Source organism: Temnothorax americanus, unplaced genomic scaffold (assembly GCF_048541705.1).
Source record: "Temnothorax americanus isolate GAGA-0224 unplaced genomic scaffold, ASM4854170v1 Scaffold84, whole genome shotgun sequence".
NCBI lineage: Eukaryota > Metazoa > Arthropoda > Insecta > Hymenoptera > Formicidae > Temnothorax > Temnothorax americanus.
Window position 1 is genome coordinate 247422 of NW_027509807.1, and position 16206 is coordinate 263627.

A 16206-nucleotide genomic window follows, 5' to 3' on the forward strand; every position below is an offset into this window, starting at 1 on the left:
CGTTGCCAGGAAAATTTATGTAAAATCGTGTTTTAAGTGCTCCTTCAATTTTGCACACTGCGACGCACGTCGCGGTGCTAGGTATCGGTTACTGGTCATTATTAGTTATTTTTCCTCACGACGATTAGTCACGATACGTGTATAGCACCTGGGCGTTAGGTGTTGACGCAAAAAGCGCTCATACGCATTGATGCCGAAGAATGTTGTGACATTTTACGCTCATTGTCGACGTACATACAACGAGTCGGCGCGAACGCTTGCGCACGATGCTGGCTGCATCCCGGATACCTAGTCGCCAGGATTATCCAGGACGGTTCAGAAAAACGTAATCTGCGTATTAAACCAAAGTAGGGCAGAGATGGAATAGGTGTACCGTTTTCAAGGTTTCCCCGCGACATGGGAAAAAAGTGGAACGGCGAGATCGGGCCTTCAGTTCATGTATACATAATGTCGCGGCCGTGTGCTACGCGTGCCTGAAAAAGAGAAAGAGAGAGAGAGAGAGAGAGAGAGAGAGAGAGAGAGAGAGAGAGAGAAAGGGAGAGAAAGAGAAAAAGGAATTCTTCGGCAAACGGATGGATTGGACAAGCGATAACTCAATGTTCGCATTTTGGTTCGCTTGTAATATGCGAGGCGTTCGGTAATAAACACGATACTCCTCTCGTCGACTGGGTCGAGAAGAGATCATTCCTTAATAACGAAATGTCAAGGCATGAATAACTTTTGGGCCGCAAACTCAAGAGAGATTAAACTTCGATGAATCCGGACATTAATGCTAATGAAAAGACTAGTAAAATATGATGTCAAGATAATCTAAGGTATTAATCGCAAAGAGATGCGGAGGGACGGACGTTCAAGCGAGTTTAGGCAAAATACTTCGACAAGGAAAACCACTTTGTTTGTAATAAACTTCGTTTCATCGAATATTTCATACACTTTGATAATAATATATCTTTGATAATAATATTAGAATAATATTATCAAACTTATGCGAAGTATTCGATGATGGTTTGTAATTTTTTTTTAATACACTCTTATATCATCCATACCACCTACAATTTTTATGCTTATTACTACCTATTCTTTCTTTGTTCTAATAGTGTCTTTCTCTCACCACAATTTCCTCAACATATTTTCTTTTACATTATCCAATTCATCGTTCCATACTCTTTTCAATATTTCTCTTTTATTTCTACCTAACTCCTTAAACCAATCCTTAGTCCTATAACACTTCTCCACGTAATGGCTAATACAATCTTTTCCTTGTCCGCAGACACATAACGTTTTTTCCTTCTCTCTAAACAATATTTATTCCCCTACTCTTCCATATTTCCACATCTCATTCTTATCAATGCTCTTACATCATTTCCTTCATAACCATCTTGTTTGTAATAAATCTCGCGCTTGGGATATCAGATATATATACAATATATGAGATGTATACAATATCGATGACTGATAGAGAAAATCGCTGGAATCTAAAGAGGTCAGAGCGACAATTCGCTTTGGGTGATCGATTCTTCATCCGGTCGTAACTTTGTAAAGCGGAAGTAAACGACTCATTTTATATATATATATATATATACTTTTTCTTGGCATTCGGCATGTTCTGCTTGGGTGATGCCGACTCGGAGCGCGACCTCCGAGTGCGTTATCCATTAATTTTCTGTATCATCATTGGGCCATTAATTCTCCGTTCAATAAAGTATCGCTCGCGATACTTAACAGGCCTGATAACGCCGGTCGTTAATGCATTTCGAACGAGGAGAGAGAGGGAGAGGATGTTTCCTATTCGAGGGGAAAGAAATGCTTTTCGTAAACGAAATGTCGCAATCGACTGAGCATTATTAAGGCCCCCGTACAATGAAAAACACAAGGAACAAGGAACAGATATTAGCGATTAGAACTAAGGAATCAGAAATAAAACTGGATGCACAATGAAAAACAGAGTGCTACACTAGCTTATATTCCTGATTCCTTAGTTCTAATCGCTAATATTTGTTCTCCTTGTTCCTTATATTTTTTATTGTGCGCGGGCTCTTAGTTCCCGGATCGGCGGTTAATAACGAAAAGTTATTCGGATCTTCCGCGCGATTGCGTTAATGATCGTGGAATTTTTCCCCGATTGCGTCACCTATCCAGCATCCGCTAAACACGAGAGGGGAAACGAACGAGTCTCTCTTGCTCTTTCTCTCCGCTTTATCATTCACGTAATGTAATAACTATGGTCAACCGGTTTAAACACTCTTGGATTTTCGATTCCATCGAAGCGCCGACGCAATCGATTGTACCGAAGAAGCTAGCGAAAGGATTATTCTTATTAAAAAATGAAGAAACGTTTGCTTGCGCGCGTTTTAAAGATTCGCGAAAGTTTAGGTCCAAATCGTGGATGTGTACTTTCAATTTGTATAATATTAAACAACCGGATAAGTTCAATTGAGCTCTGAGAAATTTGTACATAAACTCGCGCTGAGGATTTTAAAATGAGGAAAGGAAAATTCAAAGATCCAGAAAAACTCTGGTGTACGAGCTTGACACGTTTATACCGTGCTGTAAATTCTAAATAAACGTGCAACGAATCCTCGCCCCTTATCTAATCTTAGACAAACTTCGGGTGAAATTACAACGTTTAATATTATATCAAGACATATAGGCCGATGTTCATAGTCAGATCTTGTATATAAGATCGTCATAAGTTAATCTGCATGCAGATACTCCGTAGCCAATGAAGCGAATCGTACAGTGTCTGAAGATGCTGAATTTAAAAGATGATCTTAAATATAGCATCTGACTATGAATACCGTCTTTAATGTTTTCGCGTTGAAGAAAACATCAACGAAATTCGATGATGAAAGATCGATTTTAAATCGATCGTGGGACATCCTCGTAAATAATATATAAATTTCTCCTCGCGCGGGGGCGCGGGAGGGGGGGAGAGGACAACCCCTGGAGTTAACGTGGCGCGCATCAGGGACGGGGGCGAGAGGGAAACGGAGCAGGGCGGTCAGGGGGTTAGATTGCACGTGACGCGCGTGCGTGTCCTTGCACCGCGAATCGCACGAGTTAGATTGCCTCGCGTGCTTTTTTAGGACGGCTCCGGGTTAGTCGGCCGTATACCCATATACCTATATACCGTGTGTACACATATTGTCACACATGCCTGCGATACTCCTCGGCTCGTGCCACGCAAGCGCGATGCGCGCTGTACGCGAAGCGCATCCGAATGCGCTCAGCTCTCAAGGCCGCTGTTCGCCAACGCCGATCGAAACGACCGCGTCGAGGCGTCTTTCGCTCGCGGTCCGAGCCTGTCCTTCGCGAGTATAGAGTATTATATAGGCGTCCGCAGTTGTTACGAGCGTTAGTCTTGCATTTTCTAATGCCGGATCAAATTAAATCACACTCGAGGCCTGTACTAATCAGGATCGCGCATGCGCACACGGCGCGCCGTGCCGACAGGACTGTACTTGTATACTGGCGCTTCGTGAGAGACGCAAGGTCCGAGGAAAAGTTACTAAAACTTGGATCGTGGACACACTGAACTTGGATGCAAAACTGATGTGTGTCCACGATCCAAGTTTCAGTAATTTTAATTTATCTCGGTCCGAGAACTTGGACCAAGTTCTAATATCATCGTGGACACATCAGGCCTTTAGAAAGATTGATACTAAATCTGTATAATCTGATGAGACAAGAGTATAATTTGTTCCTTGTAACTGCGTCATGTTATGTTTTCTACTCTTGAAATGAAATAAGCATATAATTGAGCAATATAAAAAAAAGAAGATGAAGAAAGTTTTTTACAAGGAACAAATCTAACTATAAATAATGATAATTTAATCGTTCGAATAAATTGCGTTACAAAACATTAACATTTAAATCTGTAAATCTGTTTTTTCTTCTATTCATATACTCAAAAGCTCTTAGCAAATCTGTTCGATTTTCATTGCTGTTCCTGTATCAAAAACAAAATTTGCAAAGTGTGCTACAAATTTTATAGAATATTTTACTTAGCAGAAATATAACAGAATCTGCTAGCAGAATACGACCGCCTGCAGAAATCGAGCAGACTCTACTATTTTGTAAATGATATAATATTTCATTTGAATGATCATGAAATCAGTCGCGCTGTTGTATCTTTTTTCGAGAGAATCATCTTATACTGAATATAAATATAATTCCAATTGAGATATGACTGATATGAGTCCTCAAATGTCGAGAAGAATTTTGGAGACCAATTTGACTACAGCTGTTGATTTGTACGTGTTTTTCACTCAACGATATTCTTTATCATCGACGTACGTTTATCTCTGCGTTCTTATCTTTTTATTTTCTGCACTACGTGTTCTTTGTTTTAACTATATTTAATTTATTACATTTATTATTTAATGGTTGAAGAAGACTGTGTAAATCGAAACGTCCCTATATACTATATGTATATATTAAACATATACATAATGAGTTATTAAACTATTTTTATTTTTGAATTTGACACCTCTCGTTTATTTTGGCTTAAACTGCTTTCTAATATTCCGATTAGATAGCGATGTTAGTGATGTTACACAAGCAAAATAAAAAAAGCATTGGGTCTGACTAACAAGGATTGGCAGGTTTAGAGAATGAAGCGAATCCTTTTTTATTTAGGGCACAGGGTAGGCCGCAGGCCTCTGGCACCCTAGAAGACTCGATACGATCCTGACCTCTTCCTACGATACGTGTCGCAGGTATGTATACATGTTCTATATGTATTGTTTCTCCTATGACGAAGATTAGAAACACCATGCTTGTGGCAAGGTAAAATCGGAGTAGGGCGGAGATAAGATTAATTACATCTCTAATGACAATTGTTTGCAGTGTATAATAATGCACAGCGAATGGAAACTTCTCTAGGCCCGAGCACACGTGAGCTAGGCGAGGGAACGTTCGTGACGAAGGTTATGGGATAATTGGGTATCATCGCCGGAGTTTCTCACTTGCGAGGAGTATGGGAAACTTTGTGGGTGACATCGTGATATGGTACGTCTTAATCTTGACTTTGTTGAAAGCGCAAATGCAACGGCGGTGTCAGTTCCGTTTTCACAGCTGACGCGGACAGAGCGATTAGACACGCTAGTGTTCAATGTGTATCGTCACACTACCTCTCCTATCTTTGATACTTTATTTTTATAATTATATACGTAATTTTCATGTTTAATTACCATGTAGTTAAAGAGAGTACGTTTGGCAGCCTGCTGCTACTGCTTTCAGTCAGCGTCATATTTGGAACCAGCGAGGTCATAAAATTGTTCACAAATAATGGAGAAGAAATCTTCAAAACATCTACATACAATTGGGTTATTCGATTGTGTTTGAATTTATTGGGATATGCCACTGTGCTGTTGCCAGGTTGCCTTATATATAAATATGTACGATATACAAAGTACATACAGAGAAGCGGTAAGTATATCAATTTAGAAAGATTTAATATAATATCTTATAATATATACTGTGGTAATTAAATAGAATATTTATGCAGGGAAAGGTTGTATTCCCAGACTGGTGCATTCGTGCTTCGTCGGACACTGCGAGACTGGCCTTTTGGACTCACCGGTTTATGCTTCTAATACTTCCACTCATGTCCATCGTACTTTTACTCAAGACGCCCTGCTCTTGCTGTATTGTTTCTTTGGGCTGCAATTTAGTTATCTAACATGGGGCTACTTGCAGGAAAAGATAATGACACAGGTATTAGTCAAATTTCATCGATAGGAGAGAAATATCTATAAAAAAGAACATAATTTTTTTTTTTTTTTTTATTATTATTATTATTAGAAGTGGATATTATTTTGGATTATTTTAGTGTGACTACTTTGTGATATTTTATTGTTATTCATGTAACGTAATTTCCTAATTAAACCAAAATTTATTTATATAGGAGTACGAAGATGCGTCTGGCAATAAAGCGCGGTTTCAAGATTCGCAATTCCTGGTGTTTGTAAATCGCATTCTTGCTTTCCTGATATCGGGATTATATTTACTTATTCAACGTCAGCCACAACATAAGACGCCATTGTACAAGTATGCGTTTTGCTCCTTGTCAAATATTATGAGCAGTTGGTGTCAATACGAAGCTTTGAAGTATGTCAGTTTTCCATCACAGGTAAAAAAATTATGATTGTATATACCTTCTGACGATTCATTGATTTTTCTAGTCATATCTTATGTGCCAAGATATGAGTATTTGTATGAATAATGTTTTGTTATATGCGTTTAATCATTTTTTTAGGTTCTAGCTAAAGCTTCTAAAATTATCCCAGTTATGTTAATGGGAAAAATAATTTCGCACACGACGTATGAATATTACGAGTATGTTACTGCGATTCTCATTTCTATCGGAATGACGCTCTTTATGTTGGACAGTTCTGATCATAAAAACGGTATATAATTTGTTAAATCTATAATACATTTTAGTTGCAATCAACTTACGATAGATCTATCAAATACTTTCAGATGGGGCTACAACACTCTCCGGTGTTATTTTACTGGGAAGTTACTTATTATTAGATAGTTTCACAAGTACCTGGCAGAATGCACTTTTTACAGACTATGGTGTGACTAGCGTACAAATGATGTGTGCGGTCAATATGTTCTCCTGTTTGTTAACCGCGATGTCTCTGTTTCAACAATCGAGCTTTCCACTGATATTTTCTTTCATGACGACGGTAATTAATTTGCGATATGCACAATTAGTTTCTTATAATATTGCTTGCACGAAAGTGACTAATGACTTTTATTGTACAGTACCCCAGGTTTATAGTCGATTGCTTGTTGATTTCAATTTGTTCGGCAAGCGGCCAGTTGTATATTTTTTACACCATTTCGAAATTTGGATCCATCACATTTGTCATTATAATGACCATTCGTCAGGTATATGACCATTTGATATCAATTTGTAAGGAAAGGTGTTAAATCCAAAGAATATAATCCCGCATTTTTAAATAATGTCTGTTACAGGGTTTGGCGATACTATTATCATGCTTGACCTATCATCACGAGTTCACCATTGTTGGAGTATTCGGTATATTATTGGTATTCGGCTCGGTATTTTTACAAATTTACTGCAACAATCGATTACGCGCGATCAGAAGACGTAGAGCCGCGGCAAACAGTATAAAACATTAAGAGTTGTATCGTTTAGGCAGAAATGCAATTTTAATTGTCATGAAGTAGAATTCTATCGACTGTTTAATGTAATTGCCATAGATTAGGGTAGAATTCTGTCGTAGTAATTAGACATTGACTGTAATTGCGGATGTTAAATTTTAATCCTTTATTTGTAACTAATAATCTCATATAATCTTTCCATATATTATACATCGCGAATGCATCTTCGATAGTTTTAATAGCTTTCGAGATCGTATGGACTTTGAGAAATCATATTTGTTATAAGTTTTATAGTCAATGTATATCGCGTGTATTTATTTGGGAAGTACTTGAAGATATATGTGATCTGAAAAACGTCGGCATTATACCATTACAAGAAAATGTATGTGTGCGTGAGTGTGTGTTATGCCACATCATATATTACGGCGTAAATATTGTATTATTTATTTGAAAAATATTTATTTTGATATAAATGCGTATACACAACAAACATACGTGCAAGTTTCTTACCACTGACGATTTATATCCCATATAGAAATATATAATATATAGTATTACATATAGTTCCTTTTTCGGTACGACTTACAAATTACCGCTTAAAGATGAGAATATTTATAAATGGCAGTATTTATGATCTTGTGATTACAGAGAGAAATCATGTAGCGTAAAAATCTTTTTGATGGCCAGTCTTTATTCTTTTACTAAAGAATATTTGCGACGAAATTATTACGCAGAATTGAATTTATATCAAGCCTCAGGGAAAATAACGTGATACACTCACATAGGGTTATTTCTTACACATAGATATAATAATAAAAATCGTACACAGGGAAAGTTTTATTGCGTGACAAAATAATACGGTAAGCACTTTGATATCGGCCTTGACGAATCGACGACACTCGGAATGGATTATTAAGCGTGACAAGTGCAGAACGTGGAGTCATTGTGCGACTAGAATATTAGGAGAGCTGCAACAGAGCTGGATTCATTTCCCTGGGGCTGGCGCTCGGTAGATGGTTATAAGGCACATGATCGCAATGACCATCTCGGACACCAGCAGGATCAGCTGTATGCTGCAGAGGATTACCTCCAACCTGAGTACGTAGTGCTGCCAGAGTAGGAAGTAGAGGGTCGCCAGCGAGCTGGGAACGGTCAAGACGATCCCGATGAGGATCGGCAGTCCACGCTCGGTCAGATTTCCCTTTCTCCCCAGGTAAATCCTGCCGCTCTCCGTGATTATCAAGAAGAACAGCAGCGCGAAATCCATCAGGGTCTTGCTCATGCCCGGCGACGGCAGGTTCACGGCCTTGAACAGCCCCATGCACAGCTCGCACACGGCGAACATGCCGAAGTAAAAGGAGTTCAGGTACATGAGGATCTCGTAGGTGAGCGACGAGTTCGCTACGGTAGGCATCGTCACTTTTGGATCCCGCCGATCGCCGCGGGAGAGGGGAAGTACGGTAGAGAGGCCCTCGGGGGGGGGGGAGGACCGGCTCTACGAGCAAATGCACCGCCGCCCAACGTACGGCATTGTTTGTACTGGCACTTGGCCCTCAATCGCGATCCATTCCCAGTAAAAACGGAGCAACGGACGGGTTTCTTTCAGCGTCGCTTCATCCCCCTCGTCGCGCGCGCGACGCACCACTCTACGCGTCTTAATATATCTCCTCCGCTATGCCAGCTCGTTTACGTCGCAAGGGAGCAACGCGATTTCGCCGCGGAACTAGCGGACCGCGGACGGCGCGGACTTCGTAAATTTCCAATTTCCACGCTCACCTGTGCGTTTATTTTTACCACCGCGAGCGACACCACTGACCGCAGTGACCGCAACGCGCAAGACGAGAGCGCGAGCTCGAAGTCTCGAACGGCGCGACATTACCGTCATCGAGAAAAGTCGTAGTCGCTGTGTCGCTTCTTTGCGAGATAATGTTCGATTATTTCTTTCGACTTATCAATCGCAGTCATTTTGTTCGGGAATTTTTCAAATCGTAAGTCTTCAGGAAGTAAACAAAACAATTTCCGTCGCCAGCGAATAATTCAAAATAAATCGTTTTATTTTCGACCCAACTGGCCAATTGAAAACAAATTGCACAACGTTTCGACCGAATTCCGGTCCTTATCAAGTGCTTTAAGTTACACCAATCCGCATAACTTTACATGCATCGTTGACGTGGTGTCCTCTGACAACGTCAAGACAAACGCAAAACTAAACAAAAGACAAAATAATACATTTAACAATAAAAAACTATACAAAATCGTCATAATATCGCGCTGGTCAAAAACAATAAATTAATTAACACTGTAAAAATCAGTTAAAAACTTACAATTCTTATGCGTTCCAAAACAAGGAAGTCTTCGCTTCGCTGCTTCGTTAAATTTTTTTTTTAAGATTTACATCCTTTTATGTTTTGTGCAAAATATCGACGAGCACTATTTTTACCTGACATTAATATTAAAATTATAATTTTAGAATAATTATCCTTTACTATATTCTTTAGGAATATACTACATACATATTTACCTAAAGTTTTATTGAATTAGCAAATTAGTAATTAGTCACAAAAAATTACTAATTACGTAAAAATTAATAATAGTGAGGTAAAAGTGAATTACGCATTATACAAAGAAAAAATGGTAATTTGTCAGAGAAAAATTTCTAATTATACGTAAAAATTTGTATAGTAAAAATAAATTCTTTATTATTAAAATAACTAATAGTTTGTAAAAAATAAATTATTACTTATTTGAAAATTAATAATTAGTGGATAAAGAATAATTAGTCTTATTGTCAGGTAAATTACTTATTTAAAAAATTATTAATTGGTTTAATGTAAATAATTTAATTATTGCAGTTAAGGGGATCCTAAAGCCGTCTATAATATCGGCTTTTTTTCTTAGCACTAATCTTTTAATTGGCTTTATAGAAATGCAAAATTCTTGTCTAGAATTAAAGTACGCATCAAAATCTAGGTCATGGTGGTCGAATTTATATCGAAAAGGAGAAAAAATTAATATTTTTGTTAATGTTTGGTATACGTGACGACAATATTTGCTTTGTACAAAAATTCCACAATAAATATCCACAAAATTAGACCGGCCCATGACCTTGGGACAACATTTAAGAACAATATCGTACAATTAGATCTAAGATTGAAAGCCTAGAAAAAAAGATTAGTTTAAATAAACTTTTATATGTGCAAAAGCACATTCGGGTTGATATTGCGTGTAGCGAGAGATGGCGCAGCAATCGAAACAAGGACAGATGCCTCTCGTTAGACAAGAACGTACATAGAAAACAGGATTAGAAATATTGACATTACCGACGTCGAGGAAGTTCAGCCTTCACTTTAGGATCCCCTTAAACATGATTTAAAAAATATTATGTTAATGTTATATATATATATATATATATATATATATATATATATTGTATATTAAAAAAGATGAGCACAGTAACAAACTGTGTGTGTGTGTGTGTGTGTGTGTGTGCCGCAAACAACAACGTAGAACACGTCAACTGTCACTATTTCATGTTATCCCTGGTAACCATCTCCGATAGAAAACGATAAAAAAAATTCTTATCGTTTTTAATACGGTTAGTGAATCGTTTATTTACGGTATTCTATCAGAAACTCACGTTACAAAATACTTGGAATCTTATCGTAAATGTCTTCTCAGCTGCACATCAGTTAAATTTCTATCGTTTTTAATATGGTTAGTGAATCGTTTATTTACGGTACTCTATCAGAAACTCGCACATTACAAAATACTTGGAATCCTAATTGTAAATATCTTATCAGCTATATATCAGTTTCTATCGTTTTTAATATAATTAGTGAATCATTTATTTACGGTATTTTATCAGAAACTCACGTTGCAAAATACTTGGGATTCTATCGGAAATTTCTTATTACCTTTATATTGGTCTCAATCAGTTTTTAACATAATTGAAGTTTCGTTTATTCACAATACTCTATAAGAAATTCTCGATACAATGTTTCCCCAAAATTTTTTAATTTTTTTTTTTGGTTTTCCTTAAATTTTTCCCCAAAAGGGCCCTTTTTTAAAAAAAATTTTGGGGGTTGGCCCTTATAAAAAGGGGGCTTAAAATGTAAATGCGGACCAGTCCCCGTGGACACAGGTTTTTTTTCCCAGCAAAAAAACTGCAAAAAGTTCTTTACTTTTAAATTTTTTTCAAAATTAATAAAAAATTAATTAAAAAAAATATGCGGGGAAAAGGGTGCGTCCCTTTTTTCATGAAAATTTTTTAACCCCCCCCCCAAAATTTTCCCTTTTTGGGGGGCGTGGCCCCAATTTTTTTAGGGGTTTTAAGAAATAACGGGGGAAAATGAACATGACCCAAAAATTTGGGAAATTTGTTTTTATTTATAAAAAAAGTGCTTCTCCTAATTTTTTCCCTTTTGCGTGTCCCCAAATTTTCCCCCCTGTCTATGTACAAAAAATGTACAAAATATTTTTTCATTTTTTTATTTTGTTTTATATTTTTTTCCCCCCCCCCGGGTTTTAAAAAAAATTTTTCCCAAAATTTAAAAAAATAAAAAATTTTTGGGGTTAGTTTTTTTTAAAACCCCGGGCGGTTTTTAAAAAAATTTTCCCAAAAAAAAACCCAAATTTAAATTTTTTTTTCCAAAAAAAAATATTAAAATTTTATGGAAAAAAGGGTTTTTAAATTTTTAAACCCCGGGTTTTTTTTTGGGGGAAAAATATATTGAAAATACCTTAAAAAGAAAAAAATCCCCAAAAAAAAAAGGAAAGGGGTGGGAAAAAAAAAAATCCACAGGGAACTTAAAAATTTTTCAAAAAAATGACGAAAAAAGGGGAAAAGGTTTTTCCCCCCCATTTTTAGAAAAAAATTTTTAAAAAAAAAAAATTTTTTGTTTTTTTTGCCCCGCTAGACTGCCAGGGCCCAAAAAGAGTGAAAAAGGGAGCAAGAAATTTTCCCCGCGGGGCCCAAAACAAGCACCCCTTTTTTATTTCCCCCTACTTAAAACCCCCAGGGCCCGTTTCCAGAACCCCCCGTCCCCCCCAAAACCCCCCCCTTTTAAGCCCCCCAAAAAATATTTTTGGGGGGTTTTAAATTTTTTTTTTAAAATTTTAAAATTTTTTTTTTTTTAAATTCCCAAATTTGTTGGGGGAAAAAAAAACCTTTAAAAATTTTTGAAAACCCCAAAGTATGGGGAAAAAAAAATAAGGGTTTTTTAAAGTACTTTTCCCCACCCCCTTTTGGTTAAAAATTTGGGTCGCATTAATTTTTCCCCCGTTTTTTCTAGTCTTTTTTTTAAGATAGGGGTGGGAGAAATTTAAAAATTGGGTTTTGGGGAAAATGCAAAAAAAAATATATAAAAAAACGTTTTAAGGCCAAAATAAGTTGTTCTTTTTTTTTGGGAAAAAAGCTCGCCGTTTTTTTTTTATGGGTTTTTGGGGGGAAAATTTTTGGTTTAAATACCCCCCAAAAAAAGGGGGGAATTTTGCCCCCCAAAATTCAGAAAAAGCGGGGGGGGGGAAAAAAATTTGGAAAAAAGCCAAAATTTCCCCCAAAAAAGATACGAAAAAGAAAAAAAAAAATAAAAAAAAAAATTTCATAAATTGGGGACAAAAAAAAAAATTTTTAAAAAAAAAAAAAAGGAAAATTTTGGGGGAAAGAAGTTATAAAAATTTAAAAACCCAAAATCCCCAAAAAAAAAAAAAAAAAAAAAAAAAATTTTTCCCAATTAAAATCCACTTTATCATTTTTTTTTTTTTTTTTCCCGCGCTGAAGGGGAAAAACCCCTGCCCCCACCAGCCACTTCGGGAGATGATTTTTAGCCATGATTTGGTTTTTCCCCCCCCCCTTTCAAACGGGGGAAATTTGGGGGGGGGGTCCCCCCCCGATTCCCATTTTTTGAAAAAAACTGGCAGTCCTATCGAACCGGGGGGGGAAAACAGGAAGTTAAATTTAAAAAAGGGGCCCTCTCCCCTTTTGGGGGAAAAAATTTTGGGGAAAAGGGCCCTTTGGTTCCTCAAAAAAGGCTTTTTTTAGGCCCCCGGTTCGGGGCCCCCCGTTTTTTGCGTCGTTGGGTTTTAGAGGGCCCCCCCTGTAAGAAGATTTTTTTGGAGGGCCGGAAACCCCCCCTCATAGCCCCCCTCAAAATCGTGTAAAAGTTTTAAAATAAGCCCCCGGGCCCCCCCCGTGTCGCGCTCGAGGGGAAGGGTAATATTTTGGGCTTTTGCCACATAAAATTTTTGAGATTCCCCCAACCCCGACTGGTTGGGCTTTTTTATCAAAAAAAAGAGAAAAATGATACTAAAAAAATATAAAACAAACTTTTTGTGATATGTGTGTATAAAAAAAATTTTTTCCCGAATTTTTTTTTAAAAAAGAACAAGATTGATAAAATTTTTTAAGGTTTGCGCTCTTCGAGAGTCAAGATCTTTTCGGGGCCAAAAGTTGGGTTTTTGGGTTTTTTTCCTTTTTTTCCACCCTTTTTTTTTTATTTCCCCTTTTTTCCAAAACAAAACTTTTTTAAAAGGAAAAAAAAAAAACCCTTTTTTTTTTTAAACCCCCGTGGATACGTTTGGGGAGCTCCCTTGGGGGGCACTAGTTTTTTTAAATTTTTCCCCAATTCCCCTTGGCCCCAGCAAATGGTATGAAGGAATCAAAAGTTGAGTTTTGCGTGTGGTTTTGGGGGGGTTTGTGTTTGGTTTAAAAGTGCCCTTTTTGGGGGGCTGGGGGTTCCCCCTGAAAATTTTTTTTGTTTACCGGGGGGGGGGGGTGCCCCCGCCCCTTTTTCCCGGGTTTTTTTTCACCTTTGAGGGCGTTTTGCGGGCCCTTTTTAGTAGTAAAATTTGGGCCCCGAGTCCCCAAAATGCCCCCCCAGGAAAAGGGGGGAAAAATAAAATTTTTTAGTGCGTAACCGGGGATGATTGTGTCAATTAACCCCGGGGCCTCCCTTCCCCAAAAATACTTTCCCAAACCCCCCCGGTTTTGAAAATTTCCAAAAAAATTAAGAAGCTCCCCGATTTTCCTAAAAGGGGTTTTTCTGGGGGTTTTCTGAAAAAAGGGGCCCCCTTTAAAAGGGGGGAAGAGAGTGATAAATTTTTTTTTTTATAATGGGTTTTTCCCCCCCACGCCCGGCTCCCCGGGGTTTAGTTTTTCCCACCCTTTTGGGGGGAAAAAATTATGGATCCCCCCAGTTTTTTGAGCCTGATTTTTTTAAATCCCCCTTCCCCACCCCGGGGTCCCGGATCGCGTAATGCCAGGTGGGTTGGTCACGGTTCCTTTTTTCATGGGCGCTTTGCGTATTCAAAGGTTTTTTTGAAAAACCCGGTACCATCCGTCTTTTGGGGCCGAAATTGTAGGAAGTATCCTGCTGCCGAGATTTGCTTTCCCTGTTCTAAAGAGTATGTGCGTTTGGGGCTTTCAAGAAATATTTTTTCGTTTCCCCTTCGAACGGGCCCAATTGTTGGTAACATTCCCCTGGTTGGCGTTTTTTTTTATTTCCCACGGGGGTTCATTTCGTTATGTGAACTACTTCCCAGAAATAAAGGGGCCATGTTATCCTGGGTTTTTCATGTTTTGGTACGCAAAGTCGTCAAAGGCATGCCACGAAAGGGCTAACCCATTTTTTATCACCTGCCTTTAAAATTGCAGCTTTGGGGGGGTTTTAATATGTCTGTGTATAAGCAAATTCATTTGGGGCGAATTGTGGTCTTACATAAACAAATTTTAAATTTAGTAGGCAAAAATATCTTGTTTTCAATACCTAACGGTTTTTTTCCGTGCAAAAAAAAACTCCTTTATTTGTTTCTAAAATTACAAGTTTTGGGTGTTTTTTTTAAATTTGGGGGTTTTTGGTTCCCCCCGCAAAGAACCCTCTTGGCCCGATTCCCCGAAGTGCGAATGTGACATCTTGTGTCGAAAAGGGAAATATAGTATTTTATTTTATCATTTTTTTCCAAACCTTTTTCCCCTTTGCCTTTCTTTCTTTAAAAACCTTCCGAAATGACGAATTCCCAAATAACTTTAAAGGTTATTTTTCCCCAAAAAGTAAATTTCCTTCAATATCAAATTACAAAAAACCTTTCTACATATTGAAAAACATTTCCCCCGTTCTTAAAGGGATTTTTTTTTTTCAATACAAATTTAAACTCCCCTTGAAATTAGTATTTAAGCAAACTTTTTCCCTATTCCTTGTAAAACCCACTTTTTCCCAAACGACCCATAAGGATTTTAATATTCTTTTCCTAAAACTTTTTCCCATTGTCGATGCAGCCCCCCCCCAAAAGTGATGGCCCGCCGAGTCGTCTTTTTTAATTTTTAAACCCGTGGATTACCTTTTTTACCTTACCCCTTAGTATCCCCTTTTTTGTGCATATTTTTCATTGATCTAACGTTTTTTTAATATATTTCTCCCATGCGCATTACTTACATTTTGGCTACATGAGAACCCATTTCCGCAATAGGGGAAAATGTTCTTTGGAAAATAGAAATTTTAAATTTAAATTTCTTTGGGTTTGAATCGTATTTGCCCCCCCCAAATTGAAAACTAACGAAAAATTTCCCCCTTTCCCTACATCCCGGGTTCCATTTTGGAAATTTTTGATTCCCCAAATATCAAATATTGATGGGCGTTATATTGAGTTCGTTGTTCCAAAAAATCATACCCGGGTATTCCGAAGGTTTCTCGCCCGGAGAAAATTTCCGATCATTGGGCAATTGTCCCCCCAAAATCTGTTTTTAAATCCCAATAAAAGTTTCCATTGAAAATTTTGAGTTTGAAATTTTTTCCCCCGGTAAAATTTCAATCTTTAAATTTTTTCGTTTTACGAATTTTTTTTAGCAAAAACAAATTCTTGTTTTCCTTTGAAAAAAAATTTTTGACATTACCGTTAGGTAAAATGTGGGGTTTAAAAAAAAAAAATTTTTTTTTGTTTGGCCCTATTTTTTTGACCCCGCCCCCTTTAAATTTTTCCCCTTCCCTTTGGGTTTTTTTCCCGTAAAAGGGGAAAAACCCCCCCGGTTTTTTTTTTCATTTACTTGAAATGCTTGGGGATTTAAATTTTTTATCA

The 16206-nt window shown here is 37.5% G+C and overlaps 2 protein-coding genes across 2 annotated transcripts; one reads left to right on the plus strand and one right to left on the minus strand.

Annotated features, from left to right (window-relative positions):
* Nucleotides 1–2982: 2982 nt before the first annotated feature.
* Nucleotides 2983–7477, plus strand: LOC143907602 (adenosine 3'-phospho 5'-phosphosulfate transporter 1). The gene is made up of 9 exons (XM_077424473.1): nucleotides 2983–4788; nucleotides 4849–5010; nucleotides 5222–5430; nucleotides 5510–5718; nucleotides 5909–6133; nucleotides 6260–6410; nucleotides 6484–6695; nucleotides 6775–6900; nucleotides 6988–7477. Exons 2-9 carry the CDS (start codon nucleotides 4979–4981, stop codon nucleotides 7153–7155), a joined length of 1332 nt encoding a protein of 443 aa, XP_077280599.1. The 5' UTR covers nucleotides 2983–4788; nucleotides 4849–4978; the 3' UTR covers nucleotides 7156–7477.
* A 242-nt stretch (nucleotides 7478–7719) lies between these two features.
* LOC143907609 (transmembrane protein 216) lies at nucleotides 7720–8968 on the minus strand. The gene has a single exon (XM_077424489.1). It carries the CDS (start codon nucleotides 8549–8551, stop codon nucleotides 8123–8125), a length of 429 nt encoding a protein of 142 aa, XP_077280615.1. The 5' UTR covers nucleotides 8552–8968; the 3' UTR covers nucleotides 7720–8122.
* Nucleotides 8969–16206: the final 7238 nt, after the last annotated feature.

Excerpts from the sequence above, each read along its gene's own strand:
- LOC143907602 (XM_077424473.1), top strand. The coding sequence starts at position 4,979 with ATGGGAAACTTTGTGGGTGACATCGTGATATG. Across the intron at positions 6,411-6,483 it reads CAGTTCTGATCATAAAAACG|ATGGGGCTACAACACTCTCC; the intron begins GTATATAATTTG and ends AAATACTTTCAG. Across the intron at positions 6,696-6,774 it reads TATTTTCTTTCATGACGACG|TACCCCAGGTTTATAGTCGA; the intron begins GTAATTAATTTG and ends TTTATTGTACAG.
- LOC143907609 (XM_077424489.1), bottom strand. The coding sequence starts at position 8,551 with ATGCCTACCGTAGCGAACTCGTCGCTCACCTACGAGATCCTCATGTAC.